Source organism: Salvelinus alpinus, chromosome 11, assembly GCF_045679555.1.
Source record: "Salvelinus alpinus chromosome 11, SLU_Salpinus.1, whole genome shotgun sequence".
Taxonomy (NCBI): Eukaryota; Metazoa; Chordata; class Actinopteri; order Salmoniformes; family Salmonidae; genus Salvelinus; species Salvelinus alpinus.
In genome coordinates, this window is record NC_092096.1 from 25,985,261 (window position 1) to 26,010,962 (window position 25,702).

General features: G+C 44.2%; 1 protein-coding gene across 2 annotated transcripts in view; it reads left to right on the plus strand.

Annotated features, from left to right (window-relative positions):
* Nucleotides 1-25,702, plus strand: part of LOC139533812 (voltage-dependent calcium channel subunit alpha-2/delta-1-like) — a 206,795-nt gene that overhangs the window by 150,550 nt on the left and 30,543 nt on the right. For both annotated transcript variants that reach the window (XM_071332219.1, XM_071332220.1), the window contains exons 11-22: nucleotides 1,560-1,718; nucleotides 2,858-2,968; nucleotides 3,566-3,644; nucleotides 3,902-3,951; nucleotides 4,208-4,297; nucleotides 14,567-14,647; nucleotides 16,499-16,582; nucleotides 16,699-16,773; nucleotides 19,710-19,781; nucleotides 19,893-19,964; nucleotides 20,060-20,121; nucleotides 22,861-22,937. In XM_071332219.1, coding sequence (XP_071188320.1) covers nucleotides 1,560-1,718; nucleotides 2,858-2,968; nucleotides 3,566-3,644; nucleotides 3,902-3,951; nucleotides 4,208-4,297; nucleotides 14,567-14,647; nucleotides 16,499-16,582; nucleotides 16,699-16,773; nucleotides 19,710-19,781; nucleotides 19,893-19,964; nucleotides 20,060-20,121; nucleotides 22,861-22,937 — 1,012 coding nt within the window. The remainder of the gene's footprint in view (nucleotides 1-1,559; nucleotides 1,719-2,857; nucleotides 2,969-3,565; nucleotides 3,645-3,901; nucleotides 3,952-4,207; nucleotides 4,298-14,566; nucleotides 14,648-16,498; nucleotides 16,583-16,698; nucleotides 16,774-19,709; nucleotides 19,782-19,892; nucleotides 19,965-20,059; nucleotides 20,122-22,860; nucleotides 22,938-25,702) is intronic.

Sequence of the window (25,702 nt, forward strand, 5' to 3'; positions counted from 1 at the left end):
TCTCTGTAACTGGAGTGTGTGTAGCAGTGATCTCTGTAACTGGAGTGTGTGTAGCAGTGATCTCTGGAACTGGAGTGTCTGTAGCAGTGATCTCTGGAACTGGAGTGTCTGTAGCAGTGATCTCTGGAACTTGAGTGTCTGTAGCAGTGATCTCTGTAACTGGAGTGTCTGTAGCAGTGATCTCTGTAACTGGAGTGTCTGTAGCAGTGATCTCTGTAACTGGAGTGTCTGTAGCAGTGATCTCTGTAACTGGAGTGTCTGTAGCAGTGATCTCTGTAACTGGAGTGTCTGTAGCAGTGATCTCTGTAACTGGAGTGTCTGTAGCAGTGATCTCTGTAACTGGAGTGTCTGTAGCAGTGATCTCTGTAACTGGAGTGTCTGTAGCAATGATCTCTGTAACTGGAGTGTCTGTAGCAGTGATCTCTGTAACTGGAGTGTCTGTAGCAGTGATCTCTGTAACTGGAGTGTCTGTAGCAGTGATCTCTGTAACTGGAGTGTCTGTAGCAGTGATCTCTGTAACTGGAGTGTCTGTAGCAGTGATCTTTTCTTGTGTATGTAAATGTGTACAGAATGATATCAGTGCCCCTTTCAAATGACTAATATTAGTATTTCTAACAACAGACTGTACCAAACATCAATGCCTTAAAACGCAGAGCCGTATTCCCTGTTATGTGTGTGGGTGTGTAGGAACGTATATGTATGGCTCATCCTCTGTCTCAGTGGGAGACTTTTCTATTTCTCTCATTCAGTTTGATGCTAATTCAACAACTCATCCCTCCTCTCTCTCTCCCTCCCCCTCCCTCTGTCTCTCTGTCTGGTACAGTTCAATGATTATTCAACAACTCATCCCTCCTCTCTCTCTCCCTCCCCCTCCCTCTGTCTCTCTGTCTGGTACAGTTCAATGATAATTCAACAACTCATCCCTCCTCTCTCTCTCCCTCCCCCTCCCTCTGTCTCTCTGTCTGGTACAGTTCAATGATAATTCAACAACTCATCCCTCCTCTCTCTCTCCCTCCCCCTCCCTCTGTCTCTCTGTCTGGTACAGTTCAATGATAATTCAACAACTCATCCCTCCTCTCTCTCTCCCTCCCCCTCCCTCTGTCTCTCTGTCTGGTACAGTTCAATGATAATTCAACAACTCATCCCTCCTCTCTCTCTCCCTCCCCCTCCCTCTGTCTCTCTGTCTGGTACAGTTCAATGATAATTCAACAACTCATCCCTCCTCTCTCTCTCCCTCCCCCTCCCTCTGTCTCTCTGTCTGGTACAGTTCAATGATAATTCAACAGCTCATCCCTCCTCTCTCTCTCCCTCCCCCTCCCTCTGTCTCTCTGTCTGGTACAGTTCAATGATAATTCAACAACTCATCCCTCCTCTCCCTCCCCCTCCCTCTGTCTCTCTGTCTGGTACAGTTCAATGATAATTCAACAACTCATCCCTCCTCTCTCTCTCTCTCTCCCTCCCTCTGTCTCTCTGTCTGGTACAGTTCAATGATAATTCAACAGCTCATCTCTCCTCTCTCTCTATCCCTCCCCCTCCCTCTGTCTCTCTGTCTGGTACAGTTCAATGATAAAGCGGTGAAGGCGGCGTGCTTTCAGAACCTGGTCCAGGCCAACGTGCGGAACAAGAAGTTCCTGAAGGATGCTGTGCGGAACATCTCAGCCAAGGGCATCACCAACTACAAAGGCGGCTTCGAGTTGGCCTTCGAGCAGCTCTCATCGGTAGGGGATGAGAGTGTGTGTGTGTGTGTGTGCTATAGTTTGCTGTGTTTGAATGTATGCACGTACATGCGTGTGTGCATGAGGTTGTGTTAGTTAGGAGGGACTGTGGCGTGTGTGAGTGTGAGTGTGTGAGTGCATTCAAGAGAGTGAGTGAGAAAGCGAGAGGAAAAGAAGAGGGAGGGAGAGAGGCATGGCCAGTGTGTCTACAAAACATTAAACATATCCCTTGTATTTTTCCATTCCAACTCTTCAGACTTTGTGTCGCCTGGGTTTTCTCTGTTTTCCATTAGCCCACGTGGTTGATGTAACTCGATGAAATTGAGACATTAGATTAGCTTGAATGATGAGAATAACAATGGAAACACAAGCTATAGTACTAGTAATCGCCCCAGAGGAGACCACCTGTTATTGTTGTCACGTATCGCCATCTGCTGGTGATTTTGGCCATTTCACTCTTCTATTTGTTTCTAATCACTTGGGTCGTAATTCATTTGGGCACACCGTAGCAAAACGTTTGTTATTGGACAAATTCAGGTAGTCTCTCTCCCTGTTTCAGTCCATTTTCCTCCATTTGGTTCCTAATAAATAGGACCCTAATGGCGATACATTAAACCTTTTTCCATCAAACCTTATTTTGATGGGGTGCCCACTTTCATAAATGAAATTAAATGATTTGTAAAAAGGAAGGTCAGCACTCTTAGAATGAAGTTTATTTAAAGTAAAATAAGTGGATTTAATTGGCAATGTTTTGTTCAGGTCTGACCTTTTCAATTCAATAAATCTTAATTGTCCCATCCTAAAGGTCAATTGTTTTGAGTACAACAAATACAAGACCTGGGGAAATATTGGTTCAAGACGCAATAAAATGATCTTTCAATAACTGATTTATTTTCTGATGGTTTGTAAATACACAGTGCATCGTAAACCTAATCACTGTGCTTCAGTCATTTAAATGACATAAAATGTATGTTGTGTTGTTTTCTCTCGCCCCCCCCCCCCCCCCGTCTCTGTGTCCCTACTCGTCCTCTCTCTCGTTCTCTCTCTGTGCTGTGTCCCCACTTCCCCCCCCTCTCTCTTTCTCTCTCTGTGAACCCACTCTTTCTATCCCCCCTCCGTCATTCCCCTCTCTCTCTCTCTAGTTGAACGTGACCCAGGGCAGGGCGTTGTGTAACAAGATCATCATGCTGTTCACTGACGGAGGAGAGGAGAGGGCCCAGGAGATCTTCCAGAAGTATAACGCTGACAAAAAGGTTGGTTGAGAGATGGAGACGTCTCCTACACACAGACATAAGGAACCCTCAAGAAGAGGAGGATCTGTGGGTAGTTTACATGATCCTGGGGAAGATCTCCATCAGAGGAGTTGCTGCTACAGGATGCATTCTGTCGTGCATAAATCAAAGCGCTTCAATTACTCAATGATACAGATGTGTTTATCACAGGGGGCTGGTTGCACCTTAATTGGGGAGGACGGACTCATGGTAATGGCTGCAACAGAATCCATGGAATAGTATTCGAACACATCAAATACATATTTTCCTAGTGTCTGATACCATTTCAGTCACTCCATTCCAGTCATTATTATGAGCCGTCCTCCCCTCACCAGCCTCCTGAGGTGTGTATATTTCTTCATAATCGGCCGTATACTGTGTAAATGTGTTTGGTAAGCAGAGTGTAGAAATCCCAGGGCAACGGGTGGACTAGTGTTCCCATCTCTTGCTAGATAATACACACCAACATATACATACTGTAGAGATATAAAAGTCATATGCATACACTGAAACATACTGTACACAGATATATACATGTTAAATCTATTTGTGACCCTTGATCCTATGTTAACCCTTTAGGTGCGGATATTCACGTTCTCAGTGGGCCAACACAACTATGACAAAGGACCAATCCAGTGGATGGCCTGCACCAACAAAGGTACGCAACACACATACGTCATGGCCCTGCCCGAATACTACATCCTTCCTACCTATTTCATATGATTAGATTAGGAAAAGCAATGTGTCCACACTAATGCTTTTACAGTAGGACCATGTCAGACAAGAGACTACTTCCAGGAATAGAACAAGGATGCATTGTCATGGAATTCAATCAGAGCCAAAGTCTGCCATACTGTGTCCTGGTATGTTATATTGTAAATGATGACGTGTAAAGGTGAAATACTTGTGTTCCAGGGTACTATTATGAAATCCCCTCCATCGGTGCTATCAGGATCAACACTCAGGTAAACAGTATTCAAATAGATCTTAAAACACTGAAGTCTAAACTCAACTATAAGATGCAAATCTTGCTTTGGTGCAAATGTTCAGTAAATCTGGCACGTTGTAATAATGCTATACAGCGTTTCTACAGTTCTTTAGAGTTTGTGTCTGATGCCCTCTAGTGGTCATATGATACACCTCTCTATATAGTCATGCTATTCAATGCACAGCAGTGATTGTTTCATTGGTTTGGTCTGATTCCTCTCTCACACACAACAGGAGTACCTGGATGTACTGGGAAGGCCCATGGTCAAAGCAAACAACAAGGCCAAGCAGGTTCAATGGACCAACGTTTACCAGGACGCACTGGTACGTTACACCAACTGACACAACATTGAACGGGGGATGAAATATGAACCAACAGCAGGGGTGTGAATATAGTTACAGCATCAGAAATAGTGTGAAGTTGTATTCTGAATGGTTACAGTGAAGATGGGTGAAGTGTGTACTCTTCAGGGTTGGAGTCAATTCCACAAATGTAATTCTAGATCAATTCTCTCCCTGTAAATTCCATTGAATTAAATTCAAAATACAGGTCAGTCTTTGAATTCAGAGATAATTCAATTCCTCTCAATTCCAAATTCCAAGAATTAAATTCCCTAATTCAATATTATCCCCAACAATTCCACAAATTCCAACTCAAATTCAATTCCCTCAGACTTTCAGGCTGGTCATGTCACTGTTCAGACAGCCTGGCTGTACAGGAAATATAGGAACACAGGTTGAAATGGTTCAGAACAGATCCTACAGTACACTTTTACACTATTCACTCCATTAACCCTTGTGTGGTGTTCATGTTTTTCTTATTGATGGACCCACATTATTGGGTTTTTAAAGTGTACCGGAGTTGGGGTCAAGTTTATATTAAAGTGTACCAGGGTTGGGATCAAGTTTATATTAAAGTGTACCAGGGTTGGGATCAAGTTTATATTAAAGTGTACCAGGGTTGGGATCAAGTTTATATTAAAGTGTACCAGGGTTGGGATCAAGTTTATATTAAAGTGTACCAGGGTTGGGATCAAGTTTATATTAAAGTGTACCGGAGTTGGGATCAAGTTTATATTAAAGTGTACCAGGGTTGAGATCAAGTTTATATTAAAGTGTACCAGGGTTGGGATCAAGTTTATATTAAAGTGTACCAGGGTTGGGGTCAAGTTTATATTAAAGTGTACCAGGGTTGGGATCAAGTTTATATTAAAGTGTACCAGGGTTGGGATCAAGTTTATATTAAAGTGTACCAGGGTTGGGATCAAGTTTATATTAAAGTGTACCAGGGTTGGGATCAAGTTTATATTAAAGTGTACCAGGGTTGGGGTCAAGTTTATATTAAAGTGTACCAGGGTTGGGATCAAGTTTACATTAAAGTGTACCAGGGTTGGGGTCAAGTTTACATTAAAGTGTACCAGGGTTGGGGTCAAGTTTACATTAAAGTGTACCAGGGTTGGGGTCAAGTTTGCATTAAAGTGTACCAGGGTTGGGATCAAGTTTATATTAAAGTGTACCAGGGTTGGGGTCAAGTTTATATTAAAGTGTACCAGGGTTGGGATCAAGTTTATATTAAAGTGTACCAGGGTTGGGATCAAGTTTATATTAAAGTGTACCAGGGTTGGGATCAAGTTTACATTAAAGTGTACCAGGGTTGGGATCAAGTTTACATTAAAGTGTACCAGGGTTGGGATCAAGTTTATATTAAAGTGTACCAGAGTTGGGATCAAGTTTATATTAAAGTGTACCAGGGTTGGGATCAAGTTTATATTAAAGTGTACCAGGGTTGGGGTCAAGTTTGCATTAAAGTGTACCAGGGTAGGGATTAAGTTTGCATTAAAGTGTACCAGGGTTGGGATCAAGTTTACATTAAAGTGTACCAGGGTTGGGGTTAAGTTTACATTAAAGTGTACCAGGGTTGGGATCAAGTTTACATTAAAGTGTACCAGGGTCGGGGTCAAGTTTACATTAAAGTGTACCCGGGTTGGGGACAAGTTTACATTAAAGTGTACCAGGGTTGGGGTCAAGTTTACATTAAAGTGTACCAGAGTTGGGATCAAGTTTGCATTAAAGTGTACCAGGGTTGGGGTCAAGTTTACATTAAAGTGTACCAGGGTTGGGGTCAAGTTTGCATTAAAGTGTACCAGGGTTGGGGTCAAGTTTACATTAAAGTGTACCAGGGTTGGGGTCAAGTTTACATTAAAGTGTACCAGGGTTGGGGTCAAGTTTACATTAAAGTGTACCAGGGTTGGGGTCAAGTTGGAATCCAAGATGGCGTAGCAGTCGGACGTGTCTTTGTCCTTGTCCTGTCCCGTGTAAATAGTCTTCGTATTTTTCGTATACATTTCGTATATATTTTAATTTCACTTTCCATCTAGGAACTGAATATACATTCCTACATTCCGCCTCACCCAATGTGGTACGGACCTGCTATTTTTTTTATACTTTAGAACCGTAACCCCAATCAGAAGCTAGCCAGATAACTAGCTACTAGCTAGTAGTCAGTTAGCCACTGCTGCGGTCTTCACCCTCAACTCGGACACAGCCAGCTTCAATACCGGGCCAATACCTGCCAGTCTGCAAGCGCGATATCAACCCAGAGCATATAGGACTGCTTTTTCTCTACCACATCACCGGATTCCTGACGCAAGCTCTGGACAATTACACCGTATCATCACAGCTAGCTAGCTGCAACCGAGTGGCTACTACTGGCTAACACCTCTGTCCCGAAGCAAGCACCAGTTAGCCTTGAGCTAGCCTCGAGCTAGGCCCATCTGCCGGCTAGCTGAAGAGGTCTACCAGCGAATTCTTGGGCTACAATACCAGCTACAAGCTAATTTAGCAATTTTTTGCCGCTGCTATTAGCTTTTACCTTCTGCACAGACACCAGCCCTGTTATTAGCCTGGATATTACTCACCAATTTACCAGCATCGGACTGTCTCTCGACAACAACGCCGGATTCCTGCCGTAATCCCTGAGCCACTACTTCTGATCCTCACAGCTAGCTTGCAGCTAGCGCAGCTAGCGCAGCTAGCGCCACTGCCACGAAGCTAGCACCAGTTAGCAAACACAATTCTACAATTCACAACCTCTCTTTCGCCATCGCCATCTGGCTTGGATTCTCTGTCGACACGACCACGTCTGAGCAGACCCCCTCCGTCTGAGCAGACCACCCCCCGGGCTACTAACTTTAAACGCCGCGTGCTAGCTTAGTGGAGGCCTCCCTGCTCCATCTACGGCTGCCCCCTGGACACTATGATCACTTGGCTACATAGCTGATGCATGCTTGACTGTCCATTAATTCACGGTACTCCATTCTGTTTATTTGTGTTTTATCTGTCGGCTCTGTGCTTTAACTCAGGATCTGTGTGTAGTTAATCCGACCCTCTCTGCCTAGTCGTCGCCATTTTTACCTGTTGTTGCTGTGTTAGACTAGCACCCTGTTATTGCTGCTGTTATCTTACCTGTTGTTTTAGCTAGCTCTCCCAATCAAGACCTGCAATCACTTTATGCCTTATTGTATGTCTCTCTCAAATATCAATATGCCTTGCATACTGTTGTTCAGGCTAGTTATCATTATCATTGTTTTGGTTTGCAATGGACCCTGTAGTTCCACTCTCCGTACCTCTGATACCTCCTTGGTCCCACCCCCCACACATGCGGTGACCTCACCCATTGAGACCAGCATGTCCAGAGATACAACCTCTCTTATCATCACCCAGTGCCTGGGCTTGCCTCCGCTGTACCCACGCCCCACCATACCCCTGTCTGCACATTATGCCCAGAATCTATTCTACCACGCCCATAAATCTGCTCCTTTTATTCTTTGTCCCCAACGCTCTAGGCGACCAGTTTTGATAGCCTTTAGCCGCACCCTCATCCTACTACTCCTCTGTTCCTCGGGTGATGTGGAGGTAAACCCAGGCCCTGCATGTCCCCAGTCACCCTCATTTGTTGACTTCTGTGATCGAAAAAGCCTTGGCCTCATGCATGTCAACATCAGAAGCCTCCTCCCTAAGTTTGCCTTACTCACCGCTTTAGCACACTCTGCCAACCCTGATGTCCTTGCCGTGTCCGAATCCTGGCTTAGGAAGGCCACCAAAAATTCTGAGATTTCCATACCCAACTATAACACTTTCCGTCAAGATAGAACTGCCAAAGGGGGAGGAGTTGCAATCTACTGCAGAGATAGCCTGCAAAGTTCTGTCATACTTTCCAGGTCTATGCCCAAACAGTTCGAACTTCTAATTTTAAAAATTAATCTCTCCAGAAATAAGTCTCTCACTGTTGCCGCCTGCTACCGACCCCCCTCAGCTCCCAGCTGTGCCCTGGACACCATCTGTGAATTGATCGCTCCCCATCTAGCTTCAGAGTTTGTTCTGTTAGGTGACCTAAACTGGGATATGCTTAACACCCCGGCAGTCCTACAATCCAAGCTTGATGCCCTCAATCTCACACAAATCATCAAGGAACCCACCAGGTACAACCCTAAATCCGTAAACATGGGCACCCTAATAGACATTATCCTGACCAACCTGCCCTCCAAATACACCTCTGCTGTCTTCAATCAAGATCTCAGTGATCACTGGCTCATTGCCTGTATCCGCCACGGGTCCGCGGTCAAACGACCACCCCTCATCACTGTCAAACGCTCCCTAAAACACTTCTGCGAGCAGGCCTTTCTAATCGACCTGGCCCGGGTACCCTGGAAGGATATTGACCTCATCCCGTCAGTTGAGGATGCCTGGTCATTCTTTAAATGTTACTTCCTCACCATATTAGACAAGCATGCTCCGTTCAAAAAATGCAGAACCAAGAACAGATATAGCCCTTGGTTCACTCCAGACCTGACTGCCCTCGACCAGCACAAAAACATCCTGTGGCGAACTGCAATAGCATCGAAGAGCCCCCGCGATATGCAACTGTTCAGGGAAGTCAGGAACCAATACACGCAGTCAGTCAGGAAAGCAAAGGCCAGCTTTTTCAAGCAGAAATTTGCATCCTGTAGCTCTAACTCCAAAAAGTTCTGGGATACTGTAAAGTCCATGGAGAACAAGAGCACCTCCTCCCAGCTGCCCACTGCACTGAGGCTAGGTAACACGGTCACCACCGATAAATCCGTGATAATCGAAGACTTCAACAAGCATTTCTCAATGGCTGGCCATGCCTTCCTCCTGGCGACTCCAACCTTGGCCAACAGCCCCGCCCCCCCCCGCTGCTACTCGCCCAAGCCTCCCCAGCTTCTCCTTTACCCAAATCCAGATAGCAGATGTTCTGAAAGAGCTGGAAAACCTGGACCCATACAAATCAGCTGGGCTTGACAATCTGGACCCCCTATTTCTGAAACTGTCCGCCGCCATTGTCGCACCCCCTATCACCAGCCTGTTCAACCTCTCCTTCGTATCATCTGAGATCCCCAAGGATTGGAAAGCTGCCGCGGTCATCCCCCTCTTCAAAGGGGGAGACACCCTGGACCCAAACTGTTACAGACCTATATCCATCCTGCCCTGCCTATCTAAGGTCTTCGAAAGCCAAGTCAACAAACAGATCACTGACCATCTCGAATCCCACCGTACCTTCTCCGCTGTGCAATCCGGTTTCCGAGCCGGTCACGGGTGCACCTCAGCCACGCTCAAGGTACTAAACGATATCATAACCGCCATTGATAAAAGACATTACTGTGCAGCCGTCTTCATCGACCTGGCCAAGGCTTTCGACTCTGTCAATCACCATATTCTTATCGGCAGACTCAGTAGCCTCGGTTTTTCTAATGACTGCCTTGCCTGGTTCACCAACTACTTTGCAGACAGAGTTCAGTGTGTCAAATCGGAGGGCATGTTGTCCGGTCCTCTGGCAGTCTCTATGGGGGTACCACAGGGTTCAATTCTCGGGCCGACTCTTTTCTCTGTATACATCAATGATGTTGCTCTTGCTGCGGGCGATTCCCTGATCCACCTCTACGCAGACGACACCATTCTATATACTTCCGGCCCTTCCTTGGACACTGTGCTATCTAACCTCCAAACGAGCTTCAATGCCATACAACACTCCTTCCGTGGCCTCCAACTGCTCTTAAACGCTAGTAAAACCAAATGCATGCTTTTCAACCGTTCGCTGCCTGCACCCGCACGCCCGACTAGCATCACCACCCTGGACGGTTCCGACCTAGAATATGTGGACATCTATAAGTACCTAGGTGTCTGGCTAGACTGCAAACTCTCCTTCCAGACTCATATCAAACATCTCCAATCCAAAATCAAAGCAAGAATCGGCTTTCTATTCCGCAACAAAGCCTCCTTCACTCACGCCGCCAAACTAACCCTAGTAAAACTGACTATCCTACCGATCCTCGACTTCGGCGATGTCATCTACAAAATAGCTTCCAATACTCTACTCAGCAAACTGGATGCAGTTTATCACAGTGCCATTCGTTTTGTTACTAAAGCACCTTATACGACCCACCACTGCGACCTGTATGCCCTAGTCGGCTGGCCCTCGCTACATGTTCGTCGTCAGACCCACTGGCTCCAGGTCATCTACAAGGCTATGCTAGGTAAAGTGCCGCCTTATCTCAGTTCACTGGTCACGATGGCTACACCCACCCGCAACACGCGCTCCAGCAGGTGTATCTCACTGATCATCCCTAAAGCCAAAACCTCATTTGGACGCCTTTCCTTCCAGTTCTCTGCTGCCTGCGACTGGAACGAATTGCAAAAATCTCTGAAGTTGGAGACTTTTATCTCCCTCAACAACTTTAAAAATCTGCTATCCGAGCAGCTAACCGATCGCTGCAGCTGTGCATAGTCCATCTGTAAACTACCCACCCAATTTACCTACCTCACCCCCCATACTGCTTTTATTTATTTACTTTTCTGCTCTTTTGCACACCAGTATCTCTTCTTGCACATGATCATCTGATGATTTATCACTCCAGTGTTAATCTGCTAAATTGTAATTATTCGATTTATTGCCTACCTCATGCCTTTTGCACACATTGTATATAGATTCTCTTTTTTTCTACCATGTTATTGACTTGTTTATTGTTTACTCCATGTGTAACTCTGTGTTGTCTGTTCACACTGCTATGCTTTATCTTGGCCAGGTCGCAGTTGCAAATGAGAACTTGTTCTCAACTAGCCTACCTGGTTAAATAAAGGTGAAATAAAAAAATAAAAAAAAGTTTACATTAAAGTGTACCAGGGTTGGGGTCAAGTTTACATTAAAGTGTACCAGGGTTGGGGTCAAGTTTGCATTAAAGTGTACCAGGGTTGAGGTCAAGTTTGCATTAAAGTGTACCAGCGTTGAGGTCAAGTTTGCATTAAAGTGTACCAGGGTTGGGGTCAAGTTTGCATTAAAGTGTACCAGGGTTGGGGTCAAGTTTGCATTAAACTGTACCAGGGTTGGGGTCAAGTTTGCATTAAACTGTACCAGGATTGGGGTCATTTCCAATTTAAACTGACATTTCAATTCAATTCTTGAATTCACTCGTGGAGAATTTACTTTGAAATAAATTTGAATGACATTTTTTCAAGTTATGTAATTGGAATATTTTTACTTTTTTATTGGAATTGAATTGGAAATGTAAAAACATTTAATCTTTTGGAATTTCATTGGAATTCAATATTTGTACATATTTGTACAACTTTACCCCAACCCTGGAGGGTAGAACTAATGCAAACGTGGGTGTCAAAGGCTTCAAATAGTGAAGCAAATGTACTTCCCAATACTACAGTACCACCAGCCAAGACACTGTTGACTATGGTTAATGCACATACTGTATATAAACTTGCTAAGGGTGTCCAAGAGTCCAACTAGTGACTCAAATACAATTTTCCAATACAAACACCAGATATCTAGTTCTAAAAATATCACGTATCAAGTTCATATTTTACATGAACACACACTTTCTGGTTCTAGAAATAGCTCATATCAAGTTCAAGTTTTGTATGAACTTCAACAGTGGATAAGGCAAGGACCGAGTGCACTGAAACAAGCTGTCAAAATATACGTGTAATATAAATCAACCAGTATTGATTTCTATTGAACAGCAGCGGAGCCAAGTCAGAAACAACCCAGTACACACGGTGGGACGTTGGCTTCAGAACAATATTTATACTGAACAAAAATATAAACGCAACATGCAACAATTTCAAAGATTTTACTGAGTTAGTTCATATAAGAAAATCAATCAATAAAAAATGTCACTAGGCCCTAATCTATGGATTTCACATGACTGGGAATACAGATATGTATCTGTTGGTCACAGATACCTTAAAAAAGGTAGGGGCATGGATCAGAAACGAGTCAGTATCTGGTATGACCACCATTTGCCTCATGCAGCGCGACACATCTCCTTCGCATAGAGTTGATCAGGCTGTGGATTGTGACCTGTGGAATGTTGTCCCACTCCTCTTCAATGGCTGTGCGGAGTTGCTGGATATTGGCGGGAACTGGAACACGCTGTTGTACACATCAATCCAGAGCATCCCAGACATGCTCAATGGGTGACATGTCTGGTAAGTATGCAGGCCATGAAAGAACTGGGAAATGTTCAGCTTCCAGGAATTGTGCACAGATCTTTGCAATATGGGGCTGTGCATTATTATGCTGAAACGGGGGGTGATGGTGCGAATGAATGGCACGACAATGGGCCTTAGCATCTCGTCACGGTATCTCTGTGCATTCAAATTGCCATCGATAAAATTCAATTGTGTTCGTAGTCCGTAGCTTATGCCTGGTCAGACCATAAACCCACCGCCACCATGGGGCACTCTGTTCACACAACGTTGACATCAGCAAACCGCTCGCCCACACAACACCATACATGTGGTCTGCAGTTGTGAGGCCGGTTGGACGTTATCTAAAATGACGTTGGAGGCAGCTTATGGTAGATAAATTAACATAAAATGATCTGGCAACAGCTCTGGTGGACATTCCTGCAGTCAGCATGCCATCTGTGGCATTGTGTTGTGTGACAAAACCGCACATTTTAGAATGGCTTTTTATTGTCTCCAGTGCAAGGTGCACCTGTGTAATGATCATGCTGTTTAATCAGCTTCTTGATAAGCCACACCTGTCAAGTGGATAGATTATCTTGGCAAAGGAGAAACGCTCAGTAACAGGGATGTAAACAAATTTGTGTACAAAATCTAAGAGAAATAAGCTTTTTGTGCCAATGTAACATTTCTGGGATCTTTTATTTCAGCTCGTGAAACATGGCACCAGAACTTTCCATGTTGCGTTTATATTTTTGTTTTGTATATAACGTGAAGTTGGAGACATAGCAAGATGGATGTATAGTGTCAAATCCAACAGCATGACACAGTCTCAGTGCAATAAGGACATCTGATTCCAGATTGCACCATGACAGATTCAGAGGTCATTGCACATTTCCAGTAAGCACACATAACCCGATGAAGACCATCCAGACGCACTAGAGAGATGGTGTCTTCCCTGTCGTGGTGATGGAGGCTGTCCACCTCATTACTGGAAACAGATGCTTCTCCAGCCACACGTCACAATAGAGGCCCACTGTGTGTGCTCACACACACACACAAGCAAACCGGCACTCACACACATACACACACACCACATGGCCCTGTGTCTGGTTACCTGCAAAGACATGTCAATTTGAGTCCATTCATTTCGGGGAAGATTTCTTTCTCGTTTTTTTTCCGGATCGTTCCATAGTAAACAATGTTATATGATTGAACATGGAAACGTGACGTTTTCTCTATCGGATGCACTTTCATCCCTTATCCACTGTTTAAGTCAGGACGCAACTTGACTTTGATATGAGCTACTTTTAGAACTAGACAGCTGGTGTTTGTATTAGAAGGGTGTTTGCGTCACTAGTTGCACTCTGACACACAGAGCAAGTTTATAATACAGTATCTACACTTACCATAGTCAACAGCTTGACACCCTGTGTATGCCTTGTTGTCCCCAAATTCACACTGTAAATACTACCCTGCACAGCTTCCCATTATTTCTGCTATTTGTATTTATAACTAGATAGCTGGTGTTTGTATTGGAAAGTGTATTTGCGTCATTAATTACCCTCTCTGACACCAATGGAAAGTTAGTTTTATGGACTCTCACTCTAATCTGTCTTGTGGTCTTGCTCCACAGGGCTAGTACATTAGCCTGGTCCCATATTGAGTTTTGAGTGCTTGAGTTTACAACACAAACAGATATGGGACCAGGCTACTATTTCATTACAAGTACTATTCTTACCCATAGACTATAGTACATGAACACAACCTACACCAGTATACAGTACATGTGCATAGAGAATGCATAGCAGGAGAGGCTGGTGGGAGGACTTATAGGAGGATGGGCTCATTGTAATGGCTGGAATGGATTCAATGGAACGGTATTAAACGCATCAAACATATTGAAACCACATGTTTGTCTCCGTTCCATTGATTCCATTCCAGCCATTACAATGAGCCCATCCTCCTATAGCTCCTCCCACCAGCCTCAACTGGTGCATATTATACCTGTTGTTATCAGTCTGATAAGACCAGTAGGGGTGTTGACATGCTGTTCTAAAGGAGACTGACTGAAAATACATGTGATCTGGTTTACAGGAGCTGGGTCTGGTGATCACAGGAACACTTCCCGTCTTCAACAAGACCAACACCAAAGCTGACAAAGAGAGGGGACTACAGGTACAGTGCTGACTGGCTGGCTGGCTGGCTGACTGACTGACTGGCTGGCTGGCTGGCTGGCTGATTGATTGACTGGCTGGCTGGCTGGTTGGCTGGCTGGTTGACTGACTGGTTGACTGACTTGCTGACTGACTGGCTGTCTAACTGGCTGGTTGACTGACTGACTGGTTGACTGACTGGCTGTATGACTGGCTGGCTGGTTGACTAACTGACTGGCTGGTTGACTGACTGGCTGGCTGGCTGGTTGACTGACTGCTATCTGACTGGCTGGCTGACTGCTTACTTGCTTACTTACTAATTTACTTGCATTCCCGCAATGAGCTTTCAGAAGTGTGTTTGATTTGCACAGCAGTATGTCCCAGAAGCAGGGAGTTGATGACTTCTCAGCGAGGTTCACCTCCAGAACTGAACACTGGGTCACACCACAGGACTGGGAACAGTGGGTTAACTGCCTTGCTCAGGGGCAGAACGACAGATTTTTACCTTGTCAGCTCGGCAGTCGATTACGATGTGGGTCCTTTCTTCCTCTACTATCTCCTTGGTGAGGTACTTGTCAGCCATTTTGCTGATATAGTGTCACTCTTCAAAGGCTGCCCACTCTGTGCCACAGGAAGCAACAGCATCTGATAACAGTAGCTAACTACTTCAAGATGATGCTATTTGGTATTTTGGTATTTTATTAGGATCCTCATTAGTTGTTGTGAAATCCTCAGCTACTCTTGCTGGGATTCACACAAAACATAGACAATTAGTGGACAAGAACAGCTCAAGAACAGAACTACATACATTTAAAAACAGCACCCATAGCCTACGTATCAATACATGGATGGTGTTTGATGGACCTGTCATGACTAAAGCCAGGCTGAGAATGACTCGTTAATGAGTCACAGTAACAACAAGGATTTCTAAAGGACTTTTTTTATCTCCACTGTGCTCTTTACTTTGGAAATGTTTTTTAAAGTCGCCAAGGGACTTGAGTCATCGGAGTAAAATTGTTTTTGTGAATGCCTGCTGTGTGTGTGAAGCACTAGGGGTCCCTCTGAGTGATATAATCCTGTGTGTGTGAAGCACTAGGGGTCCCTCTGAGTGATATACTATTGTGTGTGTGAAGCACTAGGGGTCCCTCTGAGTGATATAATCCTGTGTGTGTGAAGCACTAGGGGTCCCTCTGAGTGATATACTGCTGTGTGTGTGAAGCACTAGGGGTCCCTCTGAGTGATATACTACTGTGTGTGTGAAGCACTAGGGGTCCCTCTGTGTGATATACTGCTGTGTGTGTGAAGCACTAGGGGTCCCTCTGAGTGATATACTGCTGTGTGTGTGAAGCACTAGGGGTCCCTCTGAGTGATATACTACTGTGTGTGTGAAGCACTAGGGGTCCCTCTGAGTGATATACTGCTGTGTGTGTGAAGCACTAGGGGTCCCTCTGAGTGATATACTGCTGTGTGTGTGAAGCACTAGGTGTCCCTCTGAGTGATATACTACTGTGTGTGTGAAGCACTAGGGGTTCCTCTGAGTGATATACTACGGTGTGTGTGAAGCACTAGGGGTCCCTCTGAGTGATATACTACTGTGTGTGTGAAGCACTAGGGGTCCCTCTGAGTGATATACTACTGTGTGTGTGAAGCACTAGGGGTCCCTCTGAGTGATGTACTACTGTGTGTGTGAAGCACTAGGGGTCCCTCTGAGTGATATACTACTGTGTGTGTGAAGCACTAGGGGTCCCTCTGAGTGATATACTGCTGTGTGTGTGAAGCACTAGGGGTTCCTCTGAGTGAGGTACTATATAAGGTCTCATACCACTTTTGTTTTGGTCTCATACCACTTTTCCTTGTTTGTTTTTTCTCCCAGAGGCCCCAAAACCAGCTGATCCTGGGAGTGATGGCTATCGATGTGTCTCTGGACGACATCAAAAGACTAACGCCAAGATTTACAGTAAGTACACACACACACACTAACACATACCCACATAGCCTATGTTAAGTATCCAGAACACCATCAATACCATCGACACACACACTAACTATCCCGTCTCTTTCTATCTCTTGTAGTTTGGACCAAATGGCTATTACTTTGCCATTGACCCCAACGGTTACGTCTTGCTGCATCCCAACCTCTGCCCAAAGGTACAGTACACACACACACACACACACACACACACACACACACACACACACACACACACACACACACACACACACACACACACACACACACACACACACACACACACACACACACACACACACACACAAAACTACAACACTCATCTGTTCCTTTAATCACAGTATGCTGCACAACCTTGTTAAGCAAAGCCCCGATATATCTGTTAGCAAGGCATGGGAGATCTAGCAGCCTGGCGTTAGCCTACCGTTAGCCTAGTGTTAGGCTAGCATAGGTTAGCATTACCCTAGCGTAGCCTAGCCACCCTTAGCTTTGTTTGGCTAGCTTCCCCTAGTGCTATCTCGGAAAAGGTCACCATATGGGTTTGTGTAGAGAAGGTTTGCGAGGGACACTTCATGATTTCCACACAACAACCAGAGGGAGAACATGGAGTTTACGCCCACGTAGCCATGTGTTTCACATCAGTCTTTAGTTTAAGGTCCGCCTCACAGCTTTCCCGTAAACTGCCCTGAGGAAATATGTCACTGGTGTTCTTGTATCAAAACATCATTACTGTGCATTAAATAAAAACACAAGTATGGGTAAAGACTTCAGATACATGCTGTGGTTTGGTGATATTAACTGACTTGCCTAGATAAAGAAAGATCAAATTAATTATATATACAGCTCCACATTGATCTGGTACTCCCTGTATATAGCTCCATTCGTGTGTATTTTGTTTAATTCCTCGTGTTAGTTACTATTTTATATTATTATTATGTTAACTCTGCATCGTTGAGAAAGGTTAGTTAGCAAGCATTTCACTGTAAAGTCTACACTAGTTGTTTTCAGCACGTGATGAATATAATGTTTTTTGATATTTGGTGAAAACTTGAAAGTGACAACTTGTGGTTTTCCCAACAATCCTTCAATCCAATCCAAGTCACTTTAAGAACAAATTCTTACTTACAATGACAGCTTAGGAACGGTTGGTTAACTGCCTTGTTCAGGGGCAGAACGACAGATTTTTAACTTGTCAGCTCAGGGATTCGATCTAGCAACTCTTCTGTTACTGGCCCAATGCTCTAACCACTAGGCTACCTGCCGCTCTATATATATAGTGAGTACCAGTACCAGATCAATGTAGAGCTATATACAGGGAGTACCAGTACCAGATCAATGTGGAGCTATATACAGGGAGTACCAGTACCAGATCAATGTGGAGCTATATACAGGGAGTACCAGTACCAGATCAATGTGGAGCTATATACAGGGAGTACCAGTACCAGATCAATGTGGAGCTATATACAGGGAGTACCAGTACCAGATCAATGTGGAGCTATATACAGGGAGTACCAGTACCAGATCAATGTGGAGCTATATACAGGGAGTACCAGTACCAGATCAATGTGGAGCTATATACAGGGAGTACCAGTACCAGATCAATGTAGAGCTATATACAGGGAGTACCAGTACCAGATCAATGTAGAGCTATATACAGGGAGTACCAGTACCAGATCAATGTGGAGCTATATACAGGGAGTACCAGTACCAGATCAATGTGGAGCTATATACAGGGAGTACCAGTACCAGATCAATGTGGATTTATGTACGGGGAGTACCAGTACCAGATCAATGTGGAGCTATATACAGGGAGTACCAGTACCAGATCAATGTGCAAAGGTACGAGGTATTTGAGGTAGATATGTACATGAAGCCAGGGTAAAGTGACTAGGCATCAGGATAGATAATAATAAGGTATTTGAGGTAGATATGTACATGAAGCCAGGGTAAAGTGACTAGACATCAGGATAGATAATAATAAGGTATTTGAGGTAGATATGTACATGAAGCCAGGGTAAAGTGACTAGGCATCAGGATAGATAATAATAAGGTATTTGAGGTAGATATGTACATGAAGGCAGGGTAAAGTGACTAGACATCAGGATAGATAATAATAAGGTATTTGAGGTAGATATGTACATGAAGGCAGGGTAAAGTGACTAGACATCAGGATAGATAATAATAAGGTATTTGAGGTAGATATCAAATTGTATTTGTCACATGCGCCGAATACAACATGAGCCAGACCTTACAGTGAAATGCTTACTTACAAGCCCTTAACCAACAATGCAGTTTTAAGAAAAATAAGTGTTAAGAAAGTATATACTAAAAGAAACTGAAGTAAAAAATGTATAAAAACTAAATTAAAAAGAAGAAAATAGAAAAATAACAGATAATTAAAGAGCAACAACAAAATAACAGTAGCGAGGCTGTATACAGGGGGTACCGGTACAGAGTCAATGTGCGGAGCACAGGTTAGTTGAGGTAATATGTAAATGTAGGTAGAGGTAAAGTGATAAGTACATGAAGACAGGGTAAAGTTGGCACATAGCTTATCTTTGTATGTTTGTGTTTGTACCTTGTCTGTATTAAATGGTTTGTTTAGCTCCTGTTATTAATATCTCAACTCCTATTTCATAAAGTTTGTTTTGGAGTTCTGGTGCTGTATCTGTCTAGGCTCATGATGAAGGGTTCACGGACAAAGATTGAGACAAATCCTGACTGGAAATCATTTTAATCTGGACATAGGGTAATTTTTGCATGACTAATTGGCAGTAAGCAAAATAACCATAATATTTAAAATAGACAGGTAGGCTGTTTTTTTTCACAGGTCTGTTCTCTATTGCATGACTAATGCCACCCTTAAAGGTAATTTCACATAGACTGTCTTAAATAATTCCTGGGTGAACTCTTTCCTGGGTTGATTCAATCTATAAAACACTCTCTGCACTCTCTGTCTCTCTCTCGCACTTTCTCTCTCGCACTTTCTCTCTCGCACTTTCTCTCGCACTTTCTCTCTCGCTCTCTCTCTCTCTCTCGCTCTCTTTCTCTCGCTCTCTGTCTTGCACTCTCTGTCTCGCACTCTCTGTCTCGCACTCTCTGTCTCGCACTCTAGAATCCTAAATTTCAGGAGCCTGTAACTCTGGACTTCCTGGACGCTGAGCTGGAGGATGAGATTAAAGTAGAGGTAAGATGGAGACCACTGACGGTCTTCTTTAATGCTTCCACCTTTGTGTCCACATTCTATCCTGTTGTGGGTTGAACTTGCTCCTAAGAGCTAAGTGTTTTTTGTCCTCAGATAAGAACGAACATGATTAATGGAGAAACCGGCCACCGCACCGTACACACACTAGTGAAGTCCCAGGATGAGGTAAACTAAAACATGATGGAAAAACAAAAACACATTTTTAGACTATTTCGGGGTGAGCTGTCCCTTTGGTGACAAATGTGTGTTCTGCTCCACAGCGGTACATAGACCGAAGCGAAAGATCGTACACATATGCCCCTGTAAAGGGTACAGATTACAGGTAACAGCTACATGTACTGTATTTGTACCCCTACCTGAGTATACCATGTACAGTATTCATTTTTAGGGCCTTGAGTTTTTATTCTGACCACGTGACTTGACCAAGAAAACTCTCATGGGTCAAGAGTCTGGAGTTTTACCTGGTCAAGGCATATAACTAGGTTCCATAAAAACTCAGGGCCCTATCTAGAAGAACAATAGGGGTCACTGTTTTCATCTCTTATGACTACTAGTAGTGCACTGACACCTGATCAATGCAACCGCTTGAGAGGTCGTGGCCATAGAGAATAACAGGGGCTTCTAGTGGCCAAAAGGCAGTTTTAGCACAGGTAGCGCCATTGAGGGCTTCCAACATTTTAACGCAGATAGAACAATGAGCCAGATATTTCACCGGAAGTGTAAATTTGAAGTTTCCTGGTGACATTTCCACTCGCCACCAAAAATGGTGATGAGAGGAAGCACAGTGGCAGGCAGTGGGAGAAGATGGAGCTGGATGGATTTTGGCCGACATTCTGATAATTTCTCAGCGATTTTTAAGCATTTGATACAGTTTTCTGTCCCCAAATCTAGAATATTTTACAGAGTGGACTATGTTTTCTAGACTACCCTTTGCCAAGGTTTCAAAATGTTTCGTTGTTTAGAAGGGGTGTAAGGGCGAATTGAGCTATTGCACATGCACACTTCAGAGTATGTCTTCCCTAAGGGAAATATGCAAATACATGCTAGAACACGCCAATGGGATCTCGCTAGCTCGTGCTTGTCTCTGTCCACCTCCTTGCTCTGCCCACTATAATGAATTTGCTCCCATTGGAAATTACAGTCTGTGGTCTATCTTGGGTTAGTTATGCAAATCTCAGATTTTAATGTAGTCAACTGGGTGGACATCCAACTTCATTGGCTGATCCCTCCTGGTGACCCTGTTGGAGTCATGTCCAACCGGGTCATCAGGAGGAATCAGCCAATTGTGAAGAAGAAAATGTACTACTTCGAAATGGAGATTGCCTCAATGACGCTGCCCATGCTGTAACAGACACAATAATGGCACAGATACAAAGATGAGTCCTCTATCTATCTCTATGGTTGTGACTAGACGGAGTACAGATAAGCCCGGAATTGACTTTTCGTAGCAAGTTAGGAGAGCGTTTTAACTAATCCTAACCTTAACCCAATTCTCTTAACCTGTTAAGTGAATTCTCCTAACCTGCTGCGTAAGTTCTCATAACCTGCTACAAACAAAGTAACTTCTGGTTGTAGCTGTGTATCACCTAGTCAAAACCCTCTTGAGACAGTCCTAAATGGTTGTGTACCACCTAGTCAAACCCTCTTGAGACAGTCCTAAATGTGTGTGTACCACCTAGTCCAAACCCACTTGAGACTGTCCTAAATGTGTGTGTACCTCCTAGTCCAAACCCTCTTGAGACTGTCCTAACTGGTTGTGTACCACCTAGTCAAACCCTTTTGTGACTGTCCTATATGTGTGTGTACCGCCTAGTCCAAACCCTTTTGAGACTGTCCTATATGTGTGTGTACCGCCTAGTCCAAACCCTTTTGAGACTGTCCTATATGTGTGTGTACCACCTAGTCCAAACCCTTTTGAGACTGTCCTATATGTGTGTATACCACCTAGTCCAAACCCTTTTGAGACTGTCCTAAATGTGTGTGTACCACCTAGTCCAAACCCTTTTGAGACTGTCCTATATGTGTGTGTACCACCTAGTCCAAACCCTTTTGAGACTGTCCTAAATGTGTGTGTACCACCTAGTCCAAACCCTTTTGAGACTGTCCTAAATGTGTGTGTACCACCTAGTCCAAACCCTTTTGAGACTGTCCTATATGTGTGTGTACCACCTAGTCCAAACCCTTTTGAGACTGTCCTATATGTGTGTGTACCACCTAGTCCAAACCCTTTTGAGACTGTCCTAAATGTGTGTGTACCACCTAGTCCAAACCCTTTTGAGACTGTCCTAAATGTGTGTGTACCACCTAGTCCAAACCCTTTTGAGACTGTCCTATATGTGTGTGTACCACCTAGTCCAAACCCTTTTGAGACTGTCCTATATGTGTGTGTACCACCTAGTCCAAACCCTTTTGAGACTGTCCTAAATGTGTGTGTACCACCTAGTCCAAACCCTTTTGAGACTGTCCTATATGTGTGTGTACCATCTAGTCCAAACCCTTTTGAGACTGTCCTATATGTGTGCACTAAACTGGAGCATGCAGATATCTGGAGCAAAATAAGAAATATTGCATTTGAATGGGGAATGATGACTTTTACAAAGTTGCGAGGAGTGAACTGTACATATGATAAATGTACTTAAAAAAAAAAGTTTTAGCCTCAGTGGTGACACGTTTTTAAGACATTTTTGTTTTGATGTGTGGATCAACTTTTAAGTTTGTATGGAGATGATCTGTGATTCTTGCAAATGTGTTCTTTGTTAGAACTGTGCAAAATACGAAAATGTTGCGGTGTGTGTGGCATGTAAGTGTGTGTGCACCTATTCATCTCTGTGCGTGTGCACCTATTCGTGTGTGCCTATTATTCTCTCTGTGTGTCTGTGTGTGTCTGTGTGTCTGTGTGTGTGTGTGTGTGTGTGTGTGTGTGTGTGTGTGTGTGTGTGTGTGTGTGTGTGTGTGTGTGTGTGTGTGTGTGTGTGTGTGTGTGTGTGTGTGTGTGTGTGTGTGTGTGTGTGTGTGTGTGTGTGTGTGTGTGTGTGTGTGTGTGTGTGTGTGCTCCTCCCAGTCTAGCCTTGGTCCTTCCAGTGTACAGCCTGCATTACATCCACACTACTATCGGAGACACCATCACCCAGGCCAAATGTAAGTAGCATTCTAAATCACTTTAACCTCCTGACCTATATCAAGGCACGACCTTTTATGCAGTAAACATTTCCTTTGCATATACAATCGTGGCCAAATGTTTTGAGAATGACACAAATATTAATTTTCACAAAGTCTGCTGCCTCAGTTTGTATGATGGCAATTTGCATATACTCCGGAATGTTATGAAGGGTGATCAGATGAATTGCAATTAATTTTAAAGTCCCTCTTTGCCATGCAAATGAACTGAATCCCCCAAAAACATTTCCACTGCATTTCAGCCCTGCCACAAAAGGACCAGCTGACATCATGTCAGTGATTCTCTCGTTAACACAGGTGTGAGTGTTGACGAGGACAAGGCTGGAGATCACTCTGTCATGCTGATTGAGTTCGAATAACAGACTGGAAGCTTCAAAATGAGGGTGGTGCTTGGAATCATTGTTCTTCCTCTGTCCACATGGTTACCTGCAAGGAAACACGTGCCGTCATCATTGCTTTGCACAAAAAGGGCTTCACAGGCAAGGATATTGCTGCCAGTAAGATTGCACCTAAATCAACCATTTATCGGATCATCAAGAACTTCAAGGAGAGCGGTTCAATTGTTGTGAAGAAGGTTTCAGGGCGCCCAAGAAAGTCCAGCAAGCGCCAGGACCATCTCCTAAAGTTGATTCAGCTGCGGGATCGGGGCACCACCAGTACAGAGCTTGCTCAGGAATGGCAGCAGGCAGGTGTGAGTGCATCTGCACCCACAGTGAGGCGGAGACTATTGGAGGATGTCCTGGTGTCAAGAAGGGCAGCAAAGAAGACACTTCTCTCCAGGAAAAACATCAGGGACAGACTGATGTTCTGCAAAAGGTACAGGGATTGGACTGCTGAGGACTGGGGTAAAGTCATTTTCTCTGATGAATCCCCTTTCCGATTGTTTGGGGCATCTAGAAAAAAGCTTGTCCGGAGAAGACACAGTGAGCGCTACCATCAGTCCTGTGTCATGCCAACAGTAAAGCATCCTGAAACCATTCATGTGTGGGGTTGCTTCTCAGCCAAGGGAGTGGGCTCACTCACAATTTTGCCTAAGAACACAGTCAGGAATAAAGAATGGTACCAACACATCCTCCAAGAGCATCTTCTCCCAACCATCCAGGAACAGTTTGGTGACGAACAATGCCTTTTCCAGCATGATGGAGCACCTTGCCATGAGGCAAAAGTGATAATTAAGTGGCTCGGGGAACAAAACATTGATACTTTGGGTCCATGGCCAAGAAACTCCCCAGACCTTAATCCCATTAAGAACTTGTGGTCAATCCTCAAGAGGCGGGTGGACAAACAAAAACCCACAAATTCCGACAAACTCCAAGCATTGATTATGCAAGAATGGGCTGCAATCAGTCAGGATGTGGCCCAGAAGTTAATTGACAGCATGCCAGGGTGGATTGCAGAGGTCTTGAAAAAGAAGGTCAACACTGCAAATATTGACTCTTTGCATCAACTTCATGTAATTGTCAATAAAAGCCTTTGACACTTATGAAATGCTTGTAATTATACTTCAGTATTCCATAGTAACATCTAACAAAAATTTCTAAAGACACTGAGGCAGCAGACTTTGTGAAAATTAATATTTGTGTCATTCTCAGAACTTTTGGCCGCGACTGTAGACAGAATGACAAAACACATTTGTCAGATGGCAACATTTAAATGTATACCACATAGGGGTTAAAGGAAGCCTCACTTTTCAGCTTGTCTGTGAGCACAAACACACTCCCTCTCTCTCATTCGCTCTCTCTCACACACTACACTTATTTCCACGTGTTCAAACTCCCCTCTCATGTCCCCTTCAAGCTGTGAGATTCCCATTAGTCAAATCATTGTGTATTGTTAGTCAGTCATTGGGTTAGGATGATGGGTCTTCCATAGGAAGGTCTGTGTTTCTGTCTTCGTGGTCTGGTTATCTCCTGTGGGTCTGTTTTATTCCCCTCTCCACACTCCACTGTCCCTTACCACTGGGATGCACATACACACACACACACACACACACATGGACATATACACACATATACACAGGTCTTCCTGGGAAGTTCAGTTTGTCTGGGTACCTCCTGTGGGTCTGTTCGGTCCCCCAAGCGCACACACACACACAGACACACAATCTGTCTTACTTTCCTACCAGTCAGTCCCTTAGCTGATTGGGACGGTCCCTGAGTTGATCATCTGTCTTCTGCAGTAAAACGGGAAACCCGTTTCTCATACATCCTGTTCAAGCTGCAATGTTCTTATTCAACACTCAGAAGAATAAAATATTGTGTACCCCTGTTTGCTTCTTTCCTGTCCCCTTCTCTTTCCCGCTCCCCCTTCCCTCCTTCCTCTCCTCTCCTGCTGACCTTCTCACCCCTGTCTTCTCCGTGTGTTGGAACCCCCTCAGTGGAATTGGGCAAGTATTCTCCTCCTGTACCTTACCTCACACCTTCCCTGTCCTCCTGCGCTCACACCTGTAGCATGATGAACTACAGTACCCATAATGCTCTGTTGTATCTTAGTGAAGACGTTCCTGGAACTAACATAATTGTGTCCCATCTCCTTACCAATACAACACCCTTCCTCTAGGCACACTGTCTATCTCTCTTCAACACTAGATTTGCAACTTTTCTGTTTACACTAACCTTCATGTGGTGTGGCCAAAGCCACATTCTTGCTTCCTGTGTAAGTGCAGATATTAGCATACCGTAAATACTGTAGTATATAGGCAAACCAAATGCTGTCTGCTGGTATTA